The sequence below is a fragment of the Danio rerio genome, chromosome 19 (genome assembly GCF_052040795.2).
Source record: "Danio rerio strain M-AB ecotype USA chromosome 19, GRCz13ab, whole genome shotgun sequence".
Taxonomy (NCBI): domain Eukaryota; kingdom Metazoa; phylum Chordata; class Actinopteri; order Cypriniformes; family Danionidae; genus Danio; species Danio rerio.
In genome coordinates this window covers 21,759,183-21,782,720 of record NC_141039.2, presented here as the reverse complement: position 1 = coordinate 21,782,720, position 23,538 = coordinate 21,759,183, and the positions used below count along the sequence as shown (strand labels likewise).

The following is a 23,538-nucleotide window of genomic DNA, read 5'->3' as shown; positions in this document are numbered from 1 at the left end:
CCACTGGTGGTTTGCATTTACCTTACGTAATACAAACTCCCACAAAACACAACATTTATAAATACATACATTGAATATTAGAGTATTTCAAACGTGTATTTTGTCTCAAATTGTTTGAGAAAAAAATGAGAGCAGGATAGCATGATTTGACCTTTTATAATTGAGTGGAAATCACAACGCATGATTATTGCTGTTTCTCTGTTAATTTTTGCAAAACAAAATCATTCCAAGGTTAATTTAGGATAAACAAATTAGATTCAGATAGTGTTTACCTCAGAGTCCATTTTAGACCGTAACATGGCCGCATTTAGACTTAAGTTTATTCATTAAATTAAACATTTCGTTTACATCAATTCACCAATGTAACAGTGGTCATCTGTAAGGGCATATCTTTATATATCACAACTAAAAAATTATGGAATATTCTGAAAGGTGTTGTACTTGATTTTATTTGCTTTATTTTTAACTTACACACGAAAGATCATCTTGGACTCGCACGATATAAAGAATATAGTTTTGACTTTCAAGAATTAACGAGTCTAACAGTGAGACTTGGATTAGGCCGTTAAAGGCCTCACTTTTCCACAACGCATAACCCTTAATCCCCTTCTGCCAAATGCCTCAAGGCATCTGAGGGAGGCGAGTAACATGAGCCTAATTTAGTGCAAATTACATATTGTTTGCAACGTGTGTTTGTCGGGAATATAAAGTAATCGGATTATACGATGCCTAAGTAATTGGTTTTCCGCAAAAAGAAGAGTAAGTTAAACGCCAAAAGCTCTGCCTCTTCGTCAGCTTATAACAAATTCCGCGCCGCGTGCGGGAAAGTTTTCAGCAGTAATTTGGGGCCTGTGTTCAACGAAAACCTGCGATAGAAAGATTTTTATGCAATTTGCGAGACCTGTAGTGAGACTCATTTTTTTAACATAAGAGAACGACTCTGTTCAACCAGGATGAAGGGGCAATTCAGACAACATTTTTTCCCACTGTTTTCTATCCAGTATGTTCCAGCTTTGTTGTGGAGTCCTTGAGATTCAGATTAAGTTAATGTTGCTTTAGGTAAAATATCAGTTTTAACAGGAAAACAAGTTTAAAATAATATAAAGCTAATGAACTCCTATGTCAAAAAATAAATAAATAAAATAATATATATGCGGGACTAAGAAATTGCATCATATGACCATATTGTATAACATTATGAAATAACATTTTGTTTCTCTTTTGGTTTTGTCTTCAGTGTGTCTTATTCTAGTCTGATGTTGCGTCCAACACCCCCTCCCTCTTTCTCAGACTTTTCTCAGGGTTACCGCACAGACTTGGCTGTGCGGTCGACTTCAAGTTCGGGGAGGGGGACGGGCTACCGCCCACCGCGCAAGTCTGAAAAAGAGAATGAACAACAAACGCCACGCAAGCCATTCTATGCCCCGGATGGAGTTTCACAAAGTCGCTTCTACATCAGCGAAATTTACTAAGGCAGAAACCAATATAACATGACAAGTAGGAACTTTTGGGAGGGACTTCTCATCAGCATATTATAGTATGCTTAGCCTTTTATATATGTGCCGTTTTTGAATGGTCGACGTAAGCATCAAGCACCGTAAGAAAAAAAATTATTTAAACATTTTAATTAAAAAGTAACCAAACCGTTTGTATATCGACCTACAAGGAATGAGAGATATGCATATCTTTCTTTAGTCTTAGCTATTCTTGAAAGCCCATTACTAAAACAAACTATTGCTGCTGTCATTTTAAAAAGCCATTTTCTTTATTTAGAAAATGGATGCTCAGGCAGAGAGCTATTGGTCTGAAAGAGATAAATTTGATTACAAATCTTGTTAAGTATTTGCAAGTAGTTATGAGCTACATGTATTACATTCCACAGGAAAGTTGAAAAATGTCGAGTGTACAAATGTGCATCAACTGTGAAAATATGTAATTGTACTTTTTTTTTTTTTATATGTTTTTGTAAATTTTAAAAGACAATAAACGATAGGATACCGATGAATACCAAGATAAAAATTATTCCCAAACGTTCGAACTTAAATTAAAATAGCACGTAGCTATTTTTATTTTTTAAGCAGATACCTGGGAAGAGAAGCACTGGGTAGTAATGTTTAGGCTAAATGCTATATTAAAATAGGTATTTAAAAAAAGGCCTTAAAATGCACCACGATTCAAAGATTTAATAAGGGTCCCACTTTATATTAAGTGGTTTTAACAAATACTTACTTACATCTGTAATTAAGTTTTGTAGTTACATTTGTAAATACACTGTTGACCATCCCTTTCACCTTAACCCACCCTTAAACGTACCCATGCCACCAAACCTGTCCATAACCCAACCTCTATCCCAACTCAAAAGTGTTCTCAAACACATTATGAACACAGTACGTACATTGTATTTATTGTTTAATGTAAGTACATAGTAGGACTATGTCCTTATAGTAGGACTATGTCCTTAAGGACACTTAATATAAAGTGGGACCAATAATAATAATAATAATAATACATTTATAATACACACATATACAGATGTGTACTCAAATACTCATTTTTATATTTTAACCTATATAAATTTATCTTAAACGACTCGGTACATTTAAAAAAAAAAAGGTTTGCATTTTTAAAACCAAATGTGTTTACAATGATCAGGCTATTTTTCATTAGAAAAAAATGAGTTAGTGCTTTACCGCATTAAGGATACACATTTTCTGTGTAGTTTGGAATATTGTGATGGGATAATTCGTTTGAAAATCTGAATTTTAATTTAAATGATTAAACTACGAGCTTTGCTAAACGTGTTTCTTTGTATTAATCTCTGTCCACATTCTTCAACATTAGAAGCGTGATGTTTACAATTCAACACTAGAATTTTTGAACCGAAACGATGATTTAAAATGCAGTAAAACAATGAGAACAAATCTGGCGGGAAAATACTTTGCGACAAGTTAAATATCAAACACTGTAATAAAGAATCCGAAACAGTTATTTAATGCAATGTACATACACTTTTGATGGGGTAAATCAGACGTAGGCTTGAGATATTGTGACTGTGGCATTGGCTTTCATTGTCTAGACGACCACCATGAGCTGTAATCCCACCTATGAACCAAATGCCAAATGAAACCCGAGAGGAAAGCCGGCATTTTACCAGTCACTGACAAAATTGTCCATTGCGAAAATTAACCGTGTTTTTTTTGTAGTATAAAGTCTGTTTTATATATATATATATATATATATATATATATATATATATATATATATATATATATATATATATATATATATATATATTATTATTATTATTATTATTATTATTATTATTTTATAACACAAAACCATGGTTTGCGTGGTACCAAAGTCGATCATGCTAATATTCGTAAGGGGCAATAAGTCTCACAGTACATTCCAACATTTTGATTAAAGTATATTAGTAAAACCTGATTTTAGTTTAAAGAAACTTTTTAAAGTATATTTATTGACATCAATTTTTCCATGAAGAGCCGTTAATATTTTTAGATTTCAGATCTTTTTGAGATTGTAAAACAAAATGCAATAGTTTTATGTTTAATTTATTTAATAATAATAATAATAATAAAAAAAAAATTTAAAAAATTAATCGTCTTTTATGATTTAATCTCGTCTTTATGAAATTTGTCTTTTAAAAAATATTTTTGCAAGTTCATTTTCTTGTTTTTTCTAATAAGGATGGAAAAGTGTTTTTTTTTAATTGCTTATTTTACTTATTCTCTCTCTCTCTCTCTCTCTCTCTCTCTCTCTCTCTCTCTCTCTCTCTCTCTCTCTCTCTCTCTCTCTCTATATATATATATATATATATATATATATATATATATATATATATATATATATATATATATATCGATAGACAGGCTATTTTTTATCCCAAGAAAATATTTAGATGGTGTTAAACTTCTTTACTGTAGATGGCGCCAGAAACTAGATTTACTAATGACCAACGAACTCGCTAGTGATTCAACTGCATGACCTGCATGCGAGCACTTGAAGCACTCATTGACGCTAAACAAGCGACTGGAACGCATATGCACGTATTTACTATCAATTATATATGGCATATTAGGCTACATTTGGAACAGTAGCCTATAAGCATTTAGCCTATATATTAAAATGAACATCCGAAACAATGAAAACAATAATAATCTCAATATCTCATATTTTAATTATATTAATATTAGTAGAAGAGGTAGTATGGTGATAATATTAATAATTAATAATAATAATAATAATAATAATAATAATAATAATAATAATAACAAAACAGTTTGAAATGAGCCCACGGCATTTGATAGACTTTGATATATAGACTATAGCAGTAAAATATGGGAAATAGGCTGGTCTTAACACTGGCATTTTAAAACACAAAAATGGAAAATTGTAACTTATATATATATTCCATATAACTTTGGAATATAAAGACTTGTTATTCTATAGCCTATATTCTTGTTAAATCAACTTACGGACTATGTCTTGTTGCAATAAGCAGAATATAAAGTTTACGCATGAGTTCCTGTTAGAGTTAGTCAAACGTAGCTAAAATGTAGGCTAATTTAATTTAAACCACATTTTTTTCAATATAGCTTAAAGAAAACTTTATATTTTACATGTACGTTCCTATGCGCCTGGCTACTATTTGTCAAATAAAATAACAAACGGATGTATGTAAACGTATCAAACTAAAACATTTTTACCAGCAATTGGATTTGACTCAAATGTTTGACTCAAATGTTGATTGAAACAACCCAGCAACATTTACAGTGTTTTTTTTTTTTTTTTTGCCTATTTGAATAACTTGCGCTTAATTTTACTAGCTTGATGATTGTCTCAAGTTTTTCCTTGGTCAATTAATAGTGTGAAACTTCAGAATTTAACGTGACAAAGACATGCAGTCGTACAATTTTATATCGCTTAATTTCCGTGCCCGAGATAACGTTTACTGAATTCAAAAGTATAAAAATAAAAAGGGGAACATTTTGTTTAATGAAACAAAAACTTCGTTCGGTCGTTTTTTTTTTCTTTTTCTTTTTGTAAGTATTTACACCTTGTTTTTGTGGAAGTTAATCTCCAGTTAAGCTTCAATTTGTACAATCGTTTATTGTTATTTATTAGGCTATATTAATCAACACCAAGGTCTACTGCTTCACTTACAAACGCACATCAGAAGATGGCGCAATTGCTCTATCATACGGCTGAGGTAGTCACGCTGTTATACATTACTCAAATCCAAATGCATTATTTCTTGTTACAGTCTACGGACAAGATTACAAAAATGTAAGTATAGGCTATTTACAAACAAATTTGTCATTTACAGATCATAAAATTTTGGACACAATTCAACAGGTCCATTGCTTGTTTGTATCAACTGCTACATTTAAAAAAAACAGTCGTTTTTTTCCAATGCACTTCGTTTGTTTTGTTGTTTGTTTCAATTTCAATAGTCCAATTTCTCATGTGGTTTGATGTTGAAAAGAAGAAGTGTATAAATTACTACGTTGCCATGCTTTTGTTTCAATTAGAGTTTATTAAGAGGGATTTTGCAAACACTATACAACGAAAAAAATAAAAATAAAATAAAACACTCTTTTACAGGAACAGCCATTTTATAGTATTCACGGCCTGTTTTGCACAAATATAGCCAAAGATTGTACATGTCACTGATATGTACACGTGACTGATAAACTGCAGGCTCCACATCAAATATTCCACGAAATCTCATGAACTTGAATTTCAAGCAAAGCATAATTTTGATTCTAATCGACCATGGGAGTGGTGAAAGAAAAATCGTACCACACCGTAAAGAATTACGGTTTCAACATTTACACATCCAATGTATTATTCTTCATGAGATATTTTGTTGAGCAGTGACTAAATCTCATCAAACAACTCATCCTTTGGCCGTTTTTGCCCTGAGTTGGGAATATGGCCATGCACTGAAGTGCAGAAATGACGCACCGCGTCACCATCAACCCTGTGCGATCCAAAGTGGCCACTTCAAAAGCAGTAGTCCAAGGAAACACATATTCGTTAAACGTCTATACTTTCATAGCTCTCTCTCTTTCTCTCTCTCTCTCTCTGTGTGTATTTGGGGGCATCATTGTTAAAAAAATAGTTCCCTTACATTTACACAGAGCAAAGCTAACTGCTACTTTTTAATTTGTTGACAACTTTTTTCTCCTTTACCCGTCGGTTTTGGAACCAGATAGTGACCTGTCGTTCAGATAGGTTGGTCTGAGCGGATATCCGTCTGCGTTTGTCCTTGGTGATAAACTTGTTAGTGGCATACTCCCGTTCAAGCTCCTTCAGCTGCACCTTGGTATATGGAACACGTTTCTTCCTTCCGCGGCGGAAGGAGCTGCCGTCTGCCCCTCCATGGGATACTGACTCTATAGAATTCATTATAACATAAATATTAAATGGGTTTAATGATAAATGCACATATCTGCGGAGTTTGTTATTGATGTGTATTTTTTTTCTTTTTGCAATTCTCAAAATAAACTTACCTGGTATTGACGACTTCCACACGTTTCCCGTTTGTTGCTGCTCTTTGGTGCAGTAGACCTGTCCGTTCCATCCACTGGTTGTGATTGCCCACGGTTGGTAACTCTCCATCGGCAGTAAAGACTCATGTCGGGGCTCCGAAGGCCCGCTTATTGCCTGGACTACTGGAACATCCAGATAGCTCGGAACTGGTTGATATGGACTTGAGGCGTAGCTTGAGTACAAGGCAAACTCCTTGGCGCGTGAGCTGGTATAATCTTCGCCTGTAGAAGCTGATGTGTCCATGTATTTTTCTCCGTAAGGTGAACCAGAGGCAGGGGACTGGGCGCATGTCTTTACACCTCCACCACTCCCATGGTGGTGGGACATTCGGCAAGGATAGTATCCACCGCCTCCGAAATATCCATAGGAAATTGAGGCGCTGGCTGAACCTTGAACGGCTGAGCAGGGGCTGCATTGCTTTCCAGAATCACCCGCTGCAGCAGCAGCCACTTCGCTGGACGGATAAGTAGCACTGGGCGCAAGAGAGGCAGGGTGAGACATCAAATTCCTGCACGGGCTTGGCGAGAAGTTACCTCCTGTGAACCCTTCCATATTTTTGCTGGTGTCGTCTAAACCGCCACCGTTATCATAGAGAAACATGACCGGGTCAATCCAGCGCGGGCGGAGAAGTAGTGACGTTGTCATAGCCCGTCGGACATTGAGACGTGTGGCTCTTTTTTGTGAAGCTTAGACACTGAAAAGGGGAGACAGTTGACTCTGACGCACCCTCGTACATCCAGAATCACGTCTCGATTGGCTCAACATGGGTCATGTGATATGTAAAATAGGACAATAATCAGCTCAAGTGCTAACACTTAAACCGAACTAAATGCAGTGATGTGAGATGATCTGTCAAAGGATGTCACCCGTTTCAAAGTTCTCCAAAAGATGATAGATTCATAAGTGTAAAAACGGAAAATGGCGAATCCAGCTATGTTAATTCAGGACATTTAATTATTTTTACAAACTAAACCAAATGGTGTTGTGTTATGTTGTTTTAAATAGCCTAAATGTATGAATATAAACTAAACGATTTTTTAAAGTATTTGTAAGCGCTGGTAATCATCCCAGTCAACTGCGCACATATTCAAATGTCTGACAATCTTTGTTGCCTCTGTGGAGCTTGGTGGCCAATTAAACAATTTAGGATTAAAACGTCAAAAAAATAAAAATAAGTTCAAAATTATTCGTAAAAATTGTGCCATTAATTTAAATTTAAACAACAGTAGTAACAGTATTTTAGACAAAAAAATAGATTATTTGAACATTCTCAATTAACCTATAGCCTTTTCATTTAGCCAACGTCCCCTGATGCAAAATAAAGCAAGTTACAGATAACAAAAGGATATTTTCACGATACATAAAAAATCTGTCACAAGTGAGGGTAGTGAAAAGAGAAATGTAAATTTTTTTAAACGTGGCATGAAGTCCTGCTGTGACGGCTTCCGTTTTGTTTACAAGTTGCAGAGACGGAGAACACCCCCCTATATTTGTCTGTATTTTACGCGCGAGGCTGACGCGTCTGCAGGCCAAGGTCAAGTTGAAAGTTGCCGTCTTGCCGCGACACAGTGCCTGTTGGCCTATTCTGACTTTGATGGCCAGTCTAAAAGCTTGTTGTTTGTTGAGAAATCTTTGGTGAAAACAGATGTAGTTTTAACTTAACATGGTTTCCTTCTGATTTTGTATTTTAAACTGTTGAACGAAAATCGTATATATATATATATATATATATATATATATATATATATATATATATATATATATATATATATATATATATATATATTCTTAAAACAGGAAATGGTTAAAAAAGGAAATTTTTGTCCAAAAATCTAATATTTTATTAAATGTGTACTCGTGCGTAAAGTAAACAAAGGTCATTTGTTTTTGTAGTAGCTCCAATATTTGGCATTTGCTGATAGAAAACAGTCGCGTGAAATATGTTGTGATTAAACATTTAGGCTATAGATAGACGATAACGAATTGCTATGTATATTAAACTTATACTATATATATATATATATATATATATATATATATATATATATATATATATATATATATATATATATATATAGTATAAGTTTAATATACATAGCAATTCGTTATCGTCTACCTATAGCCTAAATTATGCAGATTATGTGTAAAGTGTGTGTGTGTGTGTGTGTGTGTATATATATATATATATATATATATATATATATATATATATATATATACACACACACACACACACACTTTACACATAATGTGCATTTTCTGATGCGTTTGTTTACTGAAAGTTCAAATCCGACTTTATAAATACGATGACGATGTAATGATAAAAATTAAAAGTGAAGGCATATGTTGTCTTTATTGGACAACGTTTAAAACTTAACACAACAGCAGCCTGCAGAATACACATAACCGACTATGAACTGGAAAATAAAATGAAAAATAACAGTTTTGCAAAGCTAAGTTATTACTTAATATCAATACTGTTACTACAACTATTATATTTATTTTGTTGATGATAATGATGACGATTATTTTAATTTTCTTTTCAGCAAAATAGTTATAAAGGTAAATAGTACCCTATTGTGGACTATTGGGAAAGCAATACTGAGTGCATATAGCGTATTAACTGTTTTCTGTGGGCAGCAATACAATGTTTAATGGACAACGATTAAGAACACGATTGTGACAGTGAAATGTTCCCCCACAAGGTTTTTAAATCTTCCTTAGTCAACATCAAGTCGACAATATGCATTCAAACACAGCAAAACTGAAAAAAAGCATTATAGTAAAATATTTCTTAACACACCAAAATAGCAAAATGATAGGAGCCTAAATTTATTTCAATATCTGGGTGTGAATGGACGGTCCATCAAGCCAAACGCTTTGGAAAGTGAAGAAGTTGGTTGGAATTGCTTAATAATAAAACACAGATTTACATTTTTATATGTTTTTTTTTGCGTGTTATTTTTCATTGTAAAAGATGAACTATCAAAACTTATCGTAAATAACGGTTTATTAACATTTACAAATTTGTTTCGTTTTTAAAATCTAAACATGACGTACAAGTTGTCTAAATATTTTGTAATAATAGCGTTTTAACAAATGTATTAAACGAAATAATTATTGTTACTATAAGAGCCTCTTTTCTAAGAGTATAATCCAATATGACAAAATTAATAAAAAATATTTTTATTCAACTTAAAAATTAAATGAATACTAGAGTATTTTAACTTTGTATCGTATTTCATAAACAGTAGGACAATAGGACATTTCAGAATAGAAAAACAAAATATTGTGAAATTTGCTCAAACAAAACATTAAATGTAGTATTAAAGATAGCACCTTGTTAAAGCATAGTACATTTATAAATAAAAAGTTTTTCTTTAGTTTACTTCAGTGTTTTTAAATAAAATTATAGACGATAATACTTTTGTAAAAGTATTTTAGACGATAGTATAGACGACAATACTTCTGTAAACGAATTTATTTTTCTTAACATTTATTCTATTTTCTTCTTGACAAACAAAAAAAAATTGCGTATACGTAGAAGTATTTATCAAATACGAGTTAAAAATATGCAAAATACTTAAGACCTGTCATCGGGGCGTAGCTTTTAAAATAGGCACACATTTATCTTAAAACGTCAACATTGGCGCCTCAAAGGTTTGTACTGTTAGTACCACAAAACTAAAGAGAAACATATTTGTATTTTTAGGTACTTACATAGGCTAATATAAACTGAGGTACCAGCTATCAATTTGTACTTTTTAGGTATTTTAGGGAAACTGAATTTCACGCACAAAAAGCCCGTAACATTTTGTTTAAATTTGCGCAGCCTCCTAGTACATGAAAAGCGATAAATAGCAACCATTGTGCCTGTGTTTTATCTATTACAGCTGCCATTCTTTCGCTGAATGCTTGCAGATAAACGGTAGAATGTGTTTTATATTTATATATATATTTTTGCAACAGTTCTATATTATCAGTATATATAAAATATATTTTGTTTAAAATATCATATATTTATGTAAATACTTATTGCCATTTTTAAATGTAAAAAGTGTAACTGTAGTATATTACATTCTATGCGTATCATGGTCAAGTTCAAGTTGGTCATAGTTAAACCTTTAGCGGATGTTTGTAAGCACCACATGGGCGAATCTGGTGCAGTTAACGTGCGGCAGATAATTATATTCACCTTGTTTAACAAGGAAGAAAACACAAAGCGATGCATGCTGGCCAGTCCGTCATTGCAGGCATGTCGACTGGCTACGAGAAACCAGCCGGAAGAATTCCATCAAAGGACTTACTTAATCCCTTCAGACCTGAATTATGTTCCAAATGGGATGTTCAAAATGGGATGTCATGTGATGTCCATTGTAATGGACGCAGGGTCTGATGGTAACGGTTCACACATTGAAAGTGAATGTAAAAATACACACTCACACACATACACACACACACACACACACACACACACACACGCACACACACACAGTCAAGCAAGCTTGACACGGATAACCTTTATACATTAAATTATAGATATAAATAGTATTATAAAATAGTAATAAATTAATTTGCTGACATAAGAAGAATTGTCTAATAACAAAAGCAGTTTTTGACTTTTTATGCAAAAACATTGTTTGTATTCCTTGTCATGTATGGTTCTCAGAATAGTAGAGTGTGAGAAATTTATACAATATGCAGTATGCAAACCATTCAGCTTCAAACACAACGATGCAGAATATTGTAAAATTGCATTTGTCCAGATATTTTTAATCCTTGGTTTAAAGTCATAGTTTAAAGTCTAGGATGCAGTAAATAAGCCTGCTTTCCAAGAACGTATTACAAATGTATGATTGCTTAAAGTTCAAGGACGCCTGCATGGACCGCCCACAAAAAGGTTTATTGGTTGTGCTGGAATGTACACAAAACAGTTACAGGGTGAATGAAAATTAGGGTTTACGTTTTTAAACCATGGAATCTTCCAAAATTGTATAATGCCAGAAGCATTTGTTTAGTGCACTTTTTGACATTTGTTTGATTTTACATTCCATGTATGACCTTTGCACTTGAAGTACACGTCTTACAGAGATATTGTCCCTGAATATTAGCACAGCAAGAATTAATGCTTCAGTATCTTTCTGTATGGCATGTTTTTCCATGTCATTTCCAAACATGAAAACTAAAGACAAAATGAGAGACACAGGTTAACAAGTATCGACCATCTCGAAAAATTTACCACATTCTGGAAACATCTAAAACTCATTGTTATAAAACACTGCAATAACAAGAGAGACTCAGTGATCGAGCCCCAATATTTTACTAACATTTACTAAAATCCATCACCCTGACAATAATGCAGTTAGACTTCAAACAAATGAGATGAAACAAATTACAACAAAAATGAAAGATAAAAGTTACCTGATGCAAAACACAAATCTAAAATTTTAGGAATCCCCAAAAAGTACATAAAGACCAAAAACTGAGTGGGATCTTTTCAAATTAGAATTGTGGAGACCTTGAACTGAAATAGCTTGCAGTCTGATCAAAACCGCTCAATGCTGTAAAAATTGTTATTTCAATGTAAAATAATTTGTTATATTTTTTGCTTTGAGTTAAGTCTTAATATGTATTCTAAACTTAGTATTTTCAGCTTAAAATGTTTAGTTAATAGTTGACCCAGCTAGTTATTTTAAGTAACCTGAACTTGCAAAGTTAATTTTAAGTTAAATTACATTTTCAAATTATCTGCACACTGTAAAAAATATGATAAAAAAGACCAAGACAGCAAATATTTTTATGTTGATTTAACTTATTTCAATAAGTTCATTATGTTTCAGTTTTTAAAGTTATACAAAGTTTCACTTAATAATTTTAGTTTGGATGATGGAAATTGCAATGACTAGAAAAGTCAGCTGCAAGAATTCATCTGGGTTCCACACAATTGATATGTGTTGGGCCAATATAAAGGAATAAATGTACTTAATATTTCTTAAACATTTAGGAGACTAAACATGAATTGTGTTGTTTCAGCTCATTTTAAATAAATAGTTTGAACTGACACATTTCATAAACAAAATCCATTAAATATACACAAAAAAGTTAGAGCTGAAATTGCCATAATTATACAATCAAAAAAGTGAATGAAACCATAAAACAAAAATCTAATTCTTATGGTGAATTTCAGTACTTCATTAGTGTTCTGCACCAATGTTTTGAAGTACTAACATCTACTTCATTAGTGTTTTACACTAATGTTTTGAAGTACTGCTTCATTAGTGTTCTACACCAATGTTTTAGAGTACTAACATCTATACACATCTAATGTTTGTCACACAGGCAAAAACACAAACTAAGCAAGTGGGAATAAGTAATCAGTGATCATCACAAAGAACTTTTCCGACAAGCAAAACACTATAGAAAGTAGTGTCATTCAAGCAGCTACTAAGTACCATCATGGTAACACAATTACACATTACTTGTTAGGACAAACTCAACTAATCATGTTTTAAGCTGAGCCAACTTACTAGTTCAAACAGTAAAATCATACCGTGTATAGTTGAATTAACAAATTCAAAAACTGCAAGTTGTTTACAATATCATGTTAAAACAACTGAAATATGACAGCAAATGTTTATTCCATGTCTATTATCTGTTTTTTAAGAAAACACAATCATCAATATTTGCTCAAAAATATATTTATGTTTGCCATAGCTCTGTATGATTATAATCTATGTTGCCCTCACTTTTTTTTGTTCTTTATTTATTTATTTTCTATATTTTCTCCTTTGTGGAACTTTACCTATGTGGTAAATAGAAAAAGCTGTGAACTAGAAAATTTCCTTTACAATACATATTGCATGCTACTTATATTTAATGTTAAATGTCAATGTGTTGCAACATTATTATAGCTATTTAATTTCAATTTATTTTTACATTTTACACGTTTTCGTAATAAGCAGTAAGGTTTCATATCTTTCAGAATTATAAACGTGCCGTTTACTTTCTTTTTGTAAATGAAGAAAATTCACAGTGAACAAAATGTGTGTTGAGAGAGGGAGAGAGAGAGAGAGAGAGAGAGAGAGAGAGAGAGAGAGAAAGAGAAAGAGAGAGCCGTTTGCAGTGCTTTTATTTTTTCTATCAGGCGAGGGCGCACGAGGACAGCTTTGATGATTCAGAGAAGCTTCACATCGTAGCCACACAAAAACGAGCGTATGACGTCATTCAACAACATGCGTGCATAATACACTTTGGGCGGTTGTGTCTAAGCGCTTGTAAATCATCCCTTCATTTCCCATTAGCTAAACTACACGAGAGAACTTGGAAGTAGTGAATGTTGCAATGCTTATCTGCATTTTAATTGATAATATTTAAGATAAAAAGTTGTTCTCAGCAAGGCGTCTACAAAATACTACACATTTCCTTAAACATGCATTTCACCTAATCTGATATAAGGACTACTTGCTCTCTGTCGACAAATAACAGCAGCGTTTAATTATTCTTTAATGACAACATGAAAAAGCAACACGTGCTTGTTTTCAGAGCGATTGGTTTGCGTGTAGCTTTATTAAAATAAAGAAGTCGAGCTAATTACCTATAAGTTATTATCATATTGTTGGATCTGTGCATGGTGTATCAGAAATGTTAAGTGCGGTTATAGGAAAAGCCAGTTTTAGCTAGCTGTCTATATTGCGTCACCAAAAAAGTTTAAACATCCTGAAGCCATGTTCTTTAAAATAAATTAAACTTTATTACGGCTTGTTGCATTTTTTTGCTGCCTGAAACATCAAAGGAAAAATGACGGCCTCCTCCCTAAAATCAAGCAGTGAGCTTGTTTATCTTTGCATGCTATAAGATACCCGGCAGACTCGTCTCCTGGAGCCCCAAGCTCATAATAATCCCTACAATCATTAAAGTGTTGATTTTTTCAACGACCAAGAGACAAAACATAATTTTGAACTTTGCCCCTTTCCGTCTGCCGCTCTTTTTAAGAGCTTTAAACAACCATGTTTCATGTTTAGACAAACAAGAAATTAAAATCTTTGAATATTGATGTAAAATCTAAGATTTTTAATGAAAACGCATTCAATGCCATTTACAACAAGCGCACAACAACAGCATTGATATACAGGGGGAAATAACATATTTTCATATATTGTTGAATGCGGGGAATTTACGAGTAGCTATTATGTTAAATTATGGAAATAACCTACAACAGTCGTGCTATTGAGCAATACCGTGTTCTTATAATTGTGACTAGTGACTAAATTGAAATATAGTCCAGAAATGTACTGTGCAGCTGCCTCCCCGCCAGCAGGCAGTGAGAATATATGCATTGTTGGCGAGGCTCAAACAAATCTAGTTAAATGTCAAATAGCCTGTTATTCTTACTCCTGGCCACGAGGACCTGACCTTTTTGCACGTTACTTGAAACCACTTTGAAAGATCGAGTTTGGGCGGGTGAAAGGGAGAGAGCGTGACTGAGATGATGCGTTAAAGAAAGATGGAACTTGTACACTTCAAATTACGCCAATGGCGGAGAGACAGCCTTCCTCATCTTTGGAATATTCCAGTTCAGTTTGACGTCTTCCAACGTGTACTGCCTGTGTTGGTCTGCGAAGAACATGTGCTAATATATTCCGAAAGGCTGCCATTATGACTTTTTCTTATCCAAATGGGCTCAAGACAGAGAGATAATGGATAGGGTTTGACCATATCTTCGTTCAGTCACATTATTAAAAACCTTGACTGCCCTCGTTAATGGACATCAGTTTTTTTCTCCTTCCATCCAAAAGCCCTCAACCATTCTTTTTTCTCTGACGTGTAAATTATTTCAGTGAAACAAAAATGCTCTTGACAGGATTATATTAATTTTAATTATCAAATTGACAAGAAGCTAATTATTACATTTCTAAAGGAGAAACATATGAACCAAATTCATTCAAATAATACTGTTGTCACGCAATCAAAAAGTGCAGTCTTGTCATTTAAACGCGTAAAACGGACAATAAATTAAAATTCGTTGTCGCTTATTCCATCCTTTGTTGATGTTTTGTTACAGCCTTGAATTCACCTCTATTTCTGCTAGACTACCCCTCCTGCTCTGTTTATTTACTCTAAAACGACGCGTGTCGTCACTGAGCCTTATATTATGACGACTGCCCTAATAAGAATGACAGCGCGTGAGGAGAGAGAGGGCAATGGTGATCCCTCCCAGAGTTCGTGCAGCACTCTCGAGCGCTCGCATCTCACTGCTCCTCGTTTGCGTCTGCTGCTCAAAACTCTTACCAAGCTCCGGGTGATCTGGCCCTCTACTCTCGTCTAACGGTTATGGACAGTGCTAAGGAAATAATGATGCGCGCCGAAGGTAGTCAAGTTGGCACACTTTCTGCCAAAACCGGCTCTAATTTGACGGAAGCTCCTGGAGACCCCCTGCGCAAGCTACCGGACAAACCGATTACCCAGAACAGACTCAGTCCCTTGCCTTATTCGCAAAGCTCAGTGGATGACGCGACAAAAGGACACCGTAGTGCAAAGTACGGAGATGTAACACTTTCTAGCAAGCCTTCCTTGCCGGACATAGACCTGTCAGACATCCCTAACAAAGACGCTAGCAGCTCAGATGCGGAATCAGACCTTTATGAGGAAATAGATGTCAGCTGTACTCCAGAAAGCATGGATTATCCAAACGGACAAGGTAAAATAACTACGAAAGTGCCTTTTGTTTTGTTTTGTTTTGTTTGCATTTATGTTTATTCGTATTTTCTTATATTGCATGCACATTTTATTGGTGTGAGGAACGCGCTACAATGTTGCCTTATTTAATCTATTTGTAGCACACTGCTTGTAAGCCCGATCGGTTGTCAGGACCTGTAACGTTGTAGCAAGATTTTGAAAATTAAAGAGTCAATTAAGGCTACCAGGTATCTGGAGTGTTCCCCGGGCTTTAACAAGTTGTCACGTCATCTTACACCAATCTCCAGCATCTCAACTTTTTTTGAAATTGCTGTTTACAAAAGCAATGTTTAAGAATATTAATTCTAAAAATGGCTACAAATAACAGTACAATTGTTAACATATTACAGTGCACATTTAAATATTTAAATGTTAAATTAAATGTTGTTTGTCATCGTTAAGAATGTAAGGATGCACTAACGAATGAAGATAGGCATTTTTAGAAATGCATACATTGTTATATATTATGTCATATTATTCTGCTAAATATAAACTGTCACCGAATCTCCAGTAATTCATGTAATGTATTTTCATACCCTGTCATTTGTTCAAGCTATATTTTAAAACATGATAGAAAAACATCTGATAAAATGTCGTTTCAATCTCTGAACCTGTCATGGGGGTTTGCGCTCTAATTTTAGCTATTTATTCAGTAAAACTATTTTTAAATGTTATTCAGAGTCATATTTTTCCTAATTTGTTGTAACAATGCAAATAATAATACACTTTTTAGCATTTTATTTTTTTTCAGTGGATAAGCAGTACCCATGTAGTTTATGCAGATGCTATTTAAATACTAATGTTCATTTTCTGTAAGGATTGGCAATGGGCTCGCCGAAGCACGGAAAGGAAGTCGGTGTGGACAAGATTGGCTCAGTCCCCGGTTCTCTCAACTATGGCTCTGACCAGATGCGAAGGTATCGAACAGCATTCACGAGGGAGCAGATAGCTCGACTGGAAAAAGAGTTTTACCGGGAAAATTATGTGTCCAGGCCACGCAGATGCGAGTTGGCGGCTGCCTTAAATTTACCTGAAACCACAATAAAGGTATTGCTTTGCAAGTCCGATTCTATTTGACATTACCGTTTTAAGTAGGCCGTTTTCTATTGATAGGGATGACCTTATACCTACAAGCTAAATGTAGCCTAGTAATCCTTGCCAATGCTGTCCCAATTAAACAATACAATCAATTTTATCAAATAACGAGAACTAATAAGATAAAAAAAAAATAATTACAATTCAATATGAAATAAAGCAACACCAACTCTGAGACCTGTATTTGTGAGCATTTTTTTTATTATTGCTCATTTAAATGGGGGTTTAAATGCACCAGGCCTCATTATTTACTGCATCTGCCTTATGTCTATTTTGCTACAGGTTTGGTTTCAGAACCGTCGCATGAAGGACAAGAGACAGCGTCTGGCTATGACCTGGCCGCATCCTGCCGACCCCGCCTTTTACACCTATATGATGAGCCATGCTGCAGCAACGGGCAGTCTGCCCTATCCATTTCAATCTCATCTTCCCCTTCCTTACTATTCTCCACTAAGCAGTGTGACTGCAGGTTCAGCCACTGCCACTGCGGGTCCATTCTCAAATCCCCTGCGCTCGCTGGATAGTTTTCGGGTGCTTTCGCATCCATACCCGCGACCTGAACTGCTGTGCGCCTTCAGACACCCATCACTGTACCCCAGCCCGGGTCATGGGCTTGGTCCCGGTGGAAGTCCATGCTCCTGCCTTGCTTGCCACGCTTCCAGTCAAACAAACGGGCTCCAACATAGATCCAATAATGCAGAATTCTCGTGTTCGCCCACGACCAGGACTGAGGCCTTCCTCACTTTCTCGCCAGCAGTCATCAGCAAATCATCTTCGGTGTCTTTGGACCAGAGGGAGGAAGTGCCACTAACTAGATAAGCAAAGCGCAGTTGGCCACGGTTTTTTCTGGTATTATTCGGATCAGCTTTGGGCACTTTGGCAGTAATCTATAAGTCAACGCATGAACTACTCAAAGCAGCTTGCACAAAACTATGGCAATCAGCTTTAGTAAAGGTTTCCAAATTGTGGATGTTTTCCAATTTAGAAACTACATGTTGTGCAGACAGAGACCATTTTAACAGGACACGGACCTTTAAATAATCTTTAAAAACATTTGATAGTGCTCAATATCATATTAACTCTAATACATTTTGAGTCGGCTACACCCTATACACAAAACTGTAATGGGATACAAGAAAACGTCTGTAAAGATATTATTGGAGGAGAGTGCAGAAATCTGTCATAATTTATACACTTTCATACCCATACAAATTGACCCACATGCAGTTTCTTTCACATTAAACGATGTTTTTCATCTAGCTTTTTTAACAAGGGGATTTGTTAACCGAGCACGGTTGGCTCATTATTCCTCCTCCACGAACACCCGGTCCCGGCAGCACACCGAAATGTGCAGATGCGAGGGAAATTAAGGAGTGATGTATTCGGAAGGGAGAAATTTTGAATGTTGAATTAATGATAATGCTGCACGTTCAGAGACTTGTCTGCCAAACCGGTAACAAGGCGTCAGGGGATCGGATTAAGAAGCTCCATGCGAGGCTTGCTGGCTTGACGGGAGAACATGCGCTAGAGACCCATTGGACAATCACACGCGGCAAATTGGGGCAAGCCAGCCATGCCTGTCTTACCCCAATACCTTCAACTGAATAACCCCATCCCGAAACGTCTCTTTCTTGCCCTGATGTCGGCTTCACCATGTCTCTGAGACACACAATACAATAAATCCATGCATAAGTAAAATAACAAATTAATCAACATAAGTGGCATTATTTATTGACTGTATTTTCTTACAATGGTGTATTTTAAATTCAACTTTGCATTAAGTTCTTTAATGTACAGTTTACATATTCATAATCTGGTAAATTAGGTTGATTTCTGGTTATGGAAAAAGCGCGAAAATGGGTCAGCAGTGTTCTTATTAAAATGAATTTCATAATAAATCAATTCAAAAAGTGACGACTGCCTGATGTTTACTCAGCAACCAGTGGTATTGAAAATGATTTTTCTAAACTATTAGTGCTGGAACAAGAAACAGCTACATTCCTCAAATTAAACAATTTAAATGAGTTTCTGAAAGACAAAAGAGTGACAAAATCAGATGTGAAGAATGCGAGAATGAAAATGTATAATATATAATACAAAATGGCGACGCAGTTGCGCCTCACAGCATGAAGGTCGCTGGTTCGAGCATCGGCTGGTTCAATTGGTTCAGCGTTTCTGTGTGGTTTTTGCATGTTCTTCCTGCTTTTCGCATGGTTTTTCTCCGGGTATAGTCCAAAGACGTGGTATAGGTGAATTGGGTAGGCTAAATTGTCCGTATGTATGTGTGAATGAGGAATGAGTGTGTATGAGATGGGTTGCGGCTGGAAGGGCATCCGCTGCATAAAACAAATGCTGGAAAAGTTGGCGGTTCTTTGCGGTGTGGCGACCCCATATTAATAAAGGGACTGAGCCGAAAAGAAAATGAAAGAATGAATGAATGAACGAATAATACAAGATAAAAGTACCAAAGCAGCATATCACAAAACAGTACGAAAGCAGCCTTTGTATTACTTAAAAAGTGTCACTTTTATGTCGTGTGTGCCCTCTATTATTTTAATCTGAAACAGTGAAAATTATGTAATAGTTTGAGTATAACTGGACCTCTTGATTTGAACTGGCTATTAAGTAGTCCCCAGGCACCGTTTGCAAGCAATATTCTGGCGCTGTTAATATAAAGATTGGAATGGAATGTCTTGTAGAGACATTGGAGTGCAGAAAGATCGATGATGCCTCCACCTCACCAATCAACTAACATTAATTATCTGGGTTGTCCACGTAATTGTGGCACCTGGAGCGGGAAATTGAAGTTTTCTGGACATAATAGAGAAGGCTGGATAGTGTCACACGACTAAAAGACAAATTATAATATTAAAATGATATTAAACGTGTCTCTTCCAGCATAATCACAAAACGAAAAACAAGTGGACAACCAATTGGCAATTTCAGAATTGTAGTTAGAGCCGCTAAATGTATACAATAATAAAAATAACAATTATATAAAACAACAAAGACATTAATTACTTTAATTAACCGTATAAACTTAGTAATTTTCAAGCTATATAAACACGATTTTTTTATTGTTTAAGATTAAATGTTTTGATTTGCTCTTTTCATATTCTATTTTATTAACAAAATGTTCGCCTGGCCAAATAATTCACCTCCTCCCACACACATGCACGAACCACGTCAGGTTCTGGTTGCGCACGTGATTGATGGCCTTATTGGAGGCAGTTCTTGTAAGTGTGACCAAGTTGATTAAAATGCATATGTTTGGAATAATATGCCATTTAAACAGGAGCAGTTAAGTCAAAGACGAATTTATGTCCAATTGTTAAATAAAATTGCATAGCGAATGTATGGCCAACGTCTAAACTGACAATTAGGTAAATAAAAGGAAAAAAATATAAATACGCTACTACATGAGGCTAATAATTTACAGTTTAATAAGTTTGAGCTTGTACGATACCAAAAATATAACATTCTATGTGCGTTCTTAATTTTTCCGGCACCAATGAGCATGTGCGGTAAATAGAAAACCAGTCCATTTGTTCCACTTCTAATCTTAATTTCAGATTCAACCTTTTGGAGTTTTGTATGCAAGTCCATAATTTACAAATAAAACACATGCAAATTAATATAAGCAGTCAAATTATTACGTTGCAAAGAGCTGAATAACTGTATTGTGAGAATGATATTTGACTTTTTTGTATCAAAGGCAAGGGCGGTACCGAGCATCTGTCCGTTAGAGCGAATCTCAGGGAGGCGACTGTTTAAAAGCCTGTTTACGTTCTAATTTACAGCAGGCAGTTGCAAGGCGTGAATGGACCGCTCACTGCGTAATGATGATGAATGAGGAATTAATGCACAAGTGTATGCGACAATCTGAGCCTTCATCTGGTTAAATAGGTATCCAATAGCATTAAGAAAGAAGAGGTCACATTAAATCAATCGGGTGTGCGTGAGTCATATTCCTGTGGCATCTCGGCGTTATTTATGATGCAAAGGCGAAAATGCGTCCAGGCAGAAAAAATGCAGGCAGCTCTACGATCATCGAGTGCACCATAAAAAATACTTTGTAAATTATTCAAGGAAAAAACAAACAAGAAATATGTAGTCTTATTTGATATAGAACTGATTTGCATAGGCCTATTACTTCAGTACACGTCTTTTTATTATGCCTGTAAGGGTCACACTTTCCAATAAGGTTACATTAGTTAGTGTGTTTAACATTAACCAAATATGAACAATACTAGTACGGGATTTATTGATCATAGTTCCACATCCATATTCTTGCTTGTTAACATTAATGCACCAAGAGTTAACGTGACATCCACTAACAATGAACCTGCATTCAGTAACAAAAGTTAACATGGACAAATACCGTATTAAATGTATTGTTCATTGTTTGTTCACGTTAGTCATGTTAGTAAATGCATTAACTAAGATTAACTAATACAATCTTGTTGTAAATTATGGCCTATTTGTATATGCATATAGTTCACTGTTAACTTTATAGGATTCCTCTTTTCATGTAGGCTATTACAGTTGAAGAATCCATCCAATAGTCAAAACTCTAGCACCTTTTATTTTCCCAAAAACGATTCAGCTGAATTTAATCCAATACTCAAGCTGTTCGAAAAAGATTTTAAAAAAATAATAATTTGAAGAACGTAGAAATGCTACAAAAATTGCACCAATTTTAAGGTAGATCATTTGTTTCAAAATCTCTGCTTATGGCCATGTTTGAATGTTAGCTATCTTATAAGATAACACGCAGACATCCAAATGTTTCAGAAATATCTCTGAAGGTTGAGCTTTTACACCAGTTACTCTGTGGGTTATAAGACCTACATATTATAATTTTCAACTTGTTTTAAGCAAACAATTACATAAACAGCATCATGTCGGTCACTTTGGGGAACTCAAAGCTGAAGCACAAAGGACAGGAGTTAAAAACAGGATAAAAATCTATAGTGCAGTTGTGAGTTCCCTGATTTAAAAAAACTGTTGTCCAATAATAAAGCTTTGAATGGATTATTGGAGTATTGTTAATCTTGAGTATATCTTAAAAATATCTTAAGCATTTCCTTAGTGTCTATAGCTATAATATTTTAAACAAAAGGCATGCTGTTATACTTAGCATTTGCTCTACAAGGAAATGTAACACTGTAATATGCATTTCTCGAAATATATCCAAAGATAAAGAGAGTTTTTATTAATTAGCATAGTCACACAAACACATCTCAGTCCTGCTCTAAGAGACCTCTCTTCTTTTAAATTTTTCAAGTGTATAGATTTAAAACAAACAGATACCTAAAATGATCATTTAAAACAGCGTGCCAATCCTGGTACTTACTATTGTATGTATACTTTATTCAATACACCTGATATTAGCGGAGCCTTAAACACTAGAACTAGATGTACAAGATATCTGAAATGTGTAGTGTCTATTCCGGAACTGAAAACGTTTATCATAAGAATAAAGTTGCAGATTTGAATACAAATGAGAAATAAAACTCCAGACACAGCATAATATCCATCAAAATCTAACTGTTTTAGCATCTCCACATTACCTTAAGCAGTGATCAATATGTTTCATGGGGAAAAAAAGAAAAACAAACTACATTTAGTTTAGATGTTTATTTTGGGAAGGATATTGTCAAAATCCACAACTACTTAGTGTTAGAATATTTTGTAAATCTTTTAACAAAATCATATTAGTGTAAGATACTCAGTCAATCTAAATTATACTGTATATTCATTGCTTTGAAAAAATAATTTAGATAAAAAGGTGGAGTTCCTCCTTCTATTTCTCTTTTGTTTTGTTCTATATAGATCTACTGCAGCAGTATTAGAAGTTCTGTCCAGCTCTTCATTGCCAATACTGATGGATTCACATATCTGAAAAGCATCCAGCCGATCCCTCACATTCTTTATTGACCAATTAGAGTGAGAGAGAATGAAAGAGAGATCAAGGCCAATGTGTTCAACCTGCAATGGAACCAGAATTACTTCTGGAATCACTTCTGGTTATGGTTCAACATTGCCCTTGTCAAGAAGTTTGTTTTGAATACTGATTAAAGTATACACATCTTACTAACAAACCTTAATAAATAACTTCTGAGGAACAAA

The 23,538-nt window shown here is 34.7% G+C and overlaps 2 protein-coding genes across 10 annotated transcripts in view; one reads left to right on the top strand and one right to left on the bottom strand.

Moving 5' to 3' along the window:
• Positions 1–19,320, top strand: part of evx1 (even-skipped homeobox 1) — a 148,775-nt gene extending 129,455 nt beyond the window's left edge. For 2 of the 9 annotated variants that reach the window (XM_087293886.1, XM_087293885.1), the window contains exons 3-6: positions 15,638–16,273; positions 17,129–17,228; positions 17,304–17,358; positions 17,689–19,316. In XM_087293886.1, the coding sequence (XP_087150012.1) occupies positions 15,907–16,273; positions 17,129–17,228; positions 17,304–17,358; positions 17,689–18,225 (1,059 nt within the window). In that variant the 5' untranslated portion in view covers positions 15,638–15,906 and the 3' untranslated portion in view covers positions 18,226–19,316. Of the gene's footprint in view, positions 1–15,637; positions 16,274–17,128; positions 17,359–17,688 lie in introns of those variants that run through there. The other 7 variants (XM_087293891.1, XM_087293890.1, XM_087293884.1 and 4 more) reach the window with 4 other exon arrangements.
• hoxa13a (homeobox A13a) lies at positions 5,538–7,317 on the bottom strand. Its single transcript, NM_001085494.1, is given in 2 exon segments — positions 5,538–6,419; positions 6,537–7,317. Coding segments are annotated over 2 exon segments (933 nt in total). The 5' UTR covers positions 7,222–7,317; the 3' UTR covers positions 5,538–6,171.
• Positions 19,321–23,538: the final 4,218 nt, after the last annotated feature.